This window comes from Lissotriton helveticus, chromosome 3_1 (assembly GCF_964261635.1).
Source record: "Lissotriton helveticus chromosome 3_1, aLisHel1.1, whole genome shotgun sequence".
Classification (NCBI taxonomy): Eukaryota; Metazoa; Chordata; class Amphibia; order Caudata; family Salamandridae; genus Lissotriton; species Lissotriton helveticus.
Window position 1 is genome coordinate 383,169,822 of NC_136061.1, and position 6,000 is coordinate 383,175,821.

At 44.3% G+C, this 6,000-nt stretch overlaps 1 protein-coding gene across 2 annotated transcripts in view; it reads right to left on the reverse strand.

Annotated features, from left to right (window-relative positions):
- The window catches only part of LOC144822502 (solute carrier family 13 member 2-like), a 375,313-nt gene extending 369,803 nt beyond the window's left edge, over window positions 1-5,510 (reverse strand). The window contains exon 1 of one of the 2 annotated variants that reach the window (XM_078680117.1): window positions 4,943-5,510. In XM_078680117.1, the coding sequence (XP_078536243.1) occupies window positions 4,943-5,044 (102 nt within the window). In that variant the 5' untranslated portion in view covers window positions 5,045-5,510. The remainder of the gene's footprint in view (window positions 1-4,942) is intronic. The other variant, XM_078680118.1, reaches the window with a different exon arrangement.
- Window positions 5,511-6,000: the final 490 nt, after the last annotated feature.

Here is a 6,000-nt window from a genome sequence, read left to right on the forward strand (position 1 = left end):
TTGACTGGGTGTGAGTGTTTGATTGGTTCAGATGCTCCGTCCATCACCACCCCCTTTTGTACCACTTTGTTCGCCAAATGTTTGCAGGGTATGCTCAGACATGAGTCCCTTGCTCACTTTGCCACTGGATTTAAGCAAGCCGGGCTGAAGACGGCTGAAATGCCAGAAACCGGTCCTCGGAAGCTTGTTTCCGGTCCAGGGAAGGCATGGCTTGGCAGTTCGGGCTGGACTGTTCCCATGAGGCACATGGTCAGACTGATTTGCATATGGCCATGTCTGAACTGGGGTGGCAGAGTGGGCTAAAGAAGGGTGATGGATTAAACCCAGATCTGTTGACTGGGTGTGAGTGTTTGATTGGTTCAGATGCTCCGTCGATCACCACCCCCTTTCAGACCTAAAAAGGTGGCAGTATGGTCTTATCAGTCTATATGCAGGACAATGAAATAGAGCCTATAGAACGGAACGTCATTGAAGTGCTTTAAATCAGGGCCGGACTGCCAGTAGCGGGCACCGGGCATTCTCCCGGAGGGCCGCCAGAGTGGGGGATGTTTTGGGCCTCTGGGGGAGGGATTTTATTACCGAAGACCAGCAATATTGGCCTCCGGTAACAAAATCAGCCGAAACCGGCCCTTGCAAACAGATCAGCCGCACCCACTGAGCCCCCCCCCAGAGGGGCCGACTGAGCTGTTTGCCAGGGCCAGTGTCAGTTCCCAGTCCGGCCCTGCTTTAAATGTGTCACAACAGAGTCTCTTGTCTCATATGCAGAAACACAATGTAAGGTTTAGTTTCCTCTGAAGACACAAACATAAATATTATTCCTCTCAATTTCTCAAAAGGTCCTTTCTGTGTTTTAATTTTAGGTGAGGAGCAATTAATTATCAAGAATTTGGTGACATCCTAATTGTCTCTGTTAGAATTTGCAGTTTCTCCATTTGAACTCAGTTGTATAAGATGTGTTGGTACAATAATTCCAGTCACAAATAGGAAGAAGGCCTGTTGCAGACTTATGGTCTGTAAGGGTAACAGGAAAGACCAACTGCGGTCTTTACTGCTCTGTTCCTTTTGTGTTGGTTCATTAGAGAGTCTTTAAGCGTGTGCCCAAACAAGTTCTGCACCTCTTGGGTGCAAACTGCAAGGCAGATAAAGAAATGGGTGAGGGTGGAGAGGTGCACCACTAGATTTTCTTTACAAATTTTTTTAGCATGACAAACTTCTTTTGCATTTGATTTTCTTTATTTCAAATATTTCACAACATAGGCTTCAGCCAACACGTTTCGTTTAATAGAGATTGAACTTCATCAGGGCTAAAAATGACATTATAAAAACATAAATATATACATACATAAAGATAAACACAACATAACACTTCCCATGACATAGGAAACATGTGGGATGACAATAAACACAGCACAACTAGGTAACAATCCCTAAGACCACAGAAAGAAAGGAAAGTAGGCAAGAGGAGACAAAAACTGAAGACCAAAAATACTAAAATATACAGAGAAGGAGCAGTTCTTTATGTACTAGGTTTTGATGCTGGGTCCTTACTTGTGAGCCCCATCATGGTATTTCCGCATTTCTTATAACTAAGGTTACTGGTTCCCACATATGGAACCCTGGGGTGATGGTGCATTCTACAGTTGACTTATACTCACCAATCCCGACACCCCATCATTGGACCATCTGCTACTTGCATATACTATTCAAGGTACTCACTTCTTCTGCTTTCTAGGCCACAGGTACATCACAGTGAATAAGGAGGCTTTGTTCCACGGTTGCCCTTTATCATTCACTTTATGACCAGGCTGTGGGGTACAATATAGAGCGAATGGCCCCCCTGTTCTGATATTAATTATTAATTATGGTACGCACCAGGCTTCCTTTTTATTAAGAACACCACGGGTTATGTGTGTTGTTGTACTGGTGTTGTACAAATTTATGTCTACAACAACATGAGCATATTTTTTAGATTGGATGGTTTTTTTTTTAACTGCACCTTCTCTGTACATTTTGGTATTTTTGTTCTTCAGTTGTTGTCTCCTCTTGCCTACTTTCCTTTCTTTCTGTGGTCTTATGGATTGTTACCTAATTGTGCTGTGTTGATTGTCATACCCAATATTTATGTGTCATGGGAAGTGTTATGTCCTGTTTATCTTTATGTATGTATATATTTATGTTTTTTATATTGACATTTTCAGCCCTGATGAAGTACAATCTCTATTGAACGAAATGCATTGGCTGGATCCTATGTTGTGAAACGTTTTAAATAAAGAAAATCAAATGCAAAGGAACTTTGTCCAGTTCATTTTTTTGGAAAGGTCAATCTAGTGGTACACCTCTCCACCTTCACCCATTATGGTCTGTAAGGGTAGCCTGCTTCATAATTGATACGTGGTATAGTGGCATTAATAAACAACGAAAGACTAAAAGGGCAGTATGTGTTTTGCCCTTTGCATTCTCTTTTTTAATCCATGATGAATGTATTATTTCTTTCTTTGCTCCTATAGAAATGAATCATGAAGATATCCATTATAATATGCCTCTTGCCCTTTATAGAATCCAAACCTCCACTACCATTAGTAAGGGAGATGCTGCATAAATGAGCAGTAGTAATCCATTGTGCTCGGTTTGTTTAAAAAGGCCATCACAACCCACAATTTCAGAAAGCAACTCTATTCCCAATAACCTAGTAGGACATTTTATTTTGTGCCAAACACAACGCAGTCAAACCAGTTTTCCAAACATCAAATTGCTGATTCATTAATACGCAAATCTGTGAAGGGCTGGTAGACTCTCTGGGCCTCATTTATGAGGCCCATTGCGCCACCGGAACGTCACTTTTTGTGACGTTCCGTGGGGCAGGAGCCTGCTCCATATTTACATGGCAGCACTAAGCCACTTTTTTTGGCTGAATGCTGCCTCATAAATATGGCTCCCTGTAACGTAGTTTTCTGCATCAAAGGGACGTGCAATGGGTGTTGCTGGGGGGCGTCCGCAACATCCATGGCTTTTTGACACTGCCCCAGATTTAGGAGAAATCTTAAATCTGAGGCAACGCCAAAAACATATGCCTCCCCAGGGGAGGATAAGCGAGGCACAACGAGTAGAAATATCTTTATTTCTGCTAGTTTTTCTATGTTTGCTGTCTTCTGCAGCACACATAGAAAGAGGAAAAAGCCTCTTCTGATTGTTTCTGTGCAGGGAAGTTTCCCTTCCTGCACAGAAATATTCATACCCGCAATGCAGGCACCCTTGCATCATGGTGCAAAGGGGTCTGTGTTTGGCAGGGCGGGCCATGGTGCGCCAGCGCAGGAGAAAAGGACAGGAATGTGCCGTATCTGATAGATATGGCTGCCCTTTTCTTTTACCTTAGGGCAGTGCAGCAGGAAGGCCAGAAGCGCAGTCCTACGGTACAACCTCATAAATTAAGCCCTTAGTTGGACAACAACATCACTTCCCAGAATTGCTGCGACACTATTCGGGCATATCACAGGGACTTTTTGAAGTGGTAATGATGGACAGCACCAGCAGGCCTCAGGATAATATTAATCTAGAGCGCTAGCACTTCTCTGTATAGCATTTATGGATAGCACCATCACTTCTCAGGTGGACTGCTATACTTTTAGTGGGACAGCACCTGAATTTCTCATCTATGCTGCTGTACGTTAATAGTATTGTACTGATATTTCAGAGGACAAATACTATAGTTTTAATCAGATTATGCTGGTACCTCTGAGGCGTTATGCTATCACCTGTAATCAGACTACAACGGTACCAGCACTTTTCACCAGGGGTGATATACTTTCAAAAAGATAGTAAAAGCTCTCCTTCCTAGGACTGCTATACTTTAGCATTACAGAGCTGTACTGCAGCATTGAATTCTAATAAGATTGTATCAACATATGCCATTAGGGCTTCTAAGTTTTTACTAGGGCTTCATCAGCACTTCCCTGCAGGATTGCAATACTTAATAGGTGAGTGCTAACATTTTCAGCTTGTCTGCTAGACGTGTAGTGGTATATTTCCACCTGGTCAAAGCTTGGCTTAGCTTCAATGCAAACAGCATCATCACCTCTCTACTGGACGGCTTTCGTTAATGCGACTATGTGCCAGTATTTATTTTAGCATGGCTGCCACATATTAAAGAGAATGGTCCCAGCACTTCTTTGATGGCCTGCTTTACTTAATGGAGCAGCACCAGCACTTTTTAGCATGGCGGCTATACGTGTAATGGGATAGCACCAATACTTCTCTGCAGCACTGCTTTTGGCTTAATGGGGTGGTGCCAGCACTTTGTTGCATACTTTTGAGGGAGGAGAACCAGAAGTTCTCAGTGGGGCTGCTATACTTTTAATGCTATAGCACTTTACTTTTCAGCTGCACTGCTATATTTTAATTGGGCAGTGATCACACTAGGAATACTTAAAAGCAGTGTTTATGCTTACAATACGGCAGTAAAACCACTTAGCAGGTCTGCAGTACATTAATATCAAAATTTGAACAGCCCCCGCAGCAACTGACAAGCTCAACAGGACAGTAGCAGCAGTGTTCGGTACGTCTACAATTCTTCAAATGATACATAACAGCTTGTCTTAGTAGTACTTCTGTCCATTTACCTGAATGGTGCAAGCACTTTTTCAGCAGGGTTACTTAATATATTTTAATGGGAGAGTGCATGCACTACACTTAATAGAACAATACCAGCACTTCTCTGAAAGACAGCTTTACTTTTAAGTTCAGAATAAAATTTATTGAAAATAAAAGACAGCTTTACTTTTAAAGGGACAGTACCGGTGTTTCTGGGTAGGAATAAGCCACTTTGAAACAGGACACTGTGAACAAGTGTTTTTCTTAGCTTCAAACGCTGCAATATCTGCTCAAATCAGAAACACATAAACCTGGGAAATGAAATGACCTCCAGCTGAGCCGGGGCAGGCGGTACCTTGGAGTCGATGACCAGCGGCAGGGCCAGGAAGAGCAGGGGCACCAGGTAGATGATCAGGTAGTTCCGATAGGCCAGCAGGGTTCTCCAGCAGGACGCCATTCTGCCTCGGGGTAAAGTGCAGGCACTTGGAGTCGAGAACGCGTTTAATTGGGTAAAGCCGGAGACCCCGGGAGCTCGCCTCCTGCAGGTGCTATTTAATGTGCCTGGGACTCATCCCCTCCGGACTCGACACTGACACCCTCGGTGGAAGATGACAAGGAAGAAGGAAGCAAGGAGTCTGGGACGGAATGAACGGAGATTAGTTTATGGTGCAGCATAAACAACGAATTAACTGTTTCCGTGCCAGGCACCTGCCCGCTACGCCTTCCTGGCAGGCTGCCAGTGTACGGTGACCGTGACTACAGCCGCACAGAGAGGTTCTTTCGCCACTGCTCGTCGAGGGCGGCAAGCAGGGATCACCACTTATCCAGCAGAACTCACCATGTTCACACTCGCAGCTCACAGGGCTCACCATACTCACAGGCTGTGTAACAGCTCTCACAAGCGGTTACGTCCCTCCCCGAGTGAACCTTATTGACACTCGCCTTCCCAAGAGCCCACGTTATTCGCTGTTATAGCCCCACAGCTGTTATTTGCAGCTCACAGAGCTCAACTTATTCACACTTACGTCCTCAAGAGCTTACATTGTTGACAACCGATCTCTAGAGTGCGCGCTATTGAGGAAGAGCTCCCGTTTCTCAATGGCATAGCCCCAAAACTCCCTATTTCAGTTTCCATGGCTCTCCTCCTTCATAGCGCCTCTACTTCGCCTTGTTCGGTCCTAGCCCCACACGAGCTCGCCGTACTCATTGCCATAGTCAAATAGCTCCTTTATTTACAGCTCCTAGAGCTCAACTTATTCACAAGAAGAAATCTCACCTTATTCACACTCTCCCATAGTTCACTTTATTTACAGTCACCCCTCCCACAAGAGCCACCTTACTTATTATAGTCCCAGAGGTCCCATATTCATGTTCACAGCTCCTAGAGTTCGTCACACTCAGCTCCAACTGCTC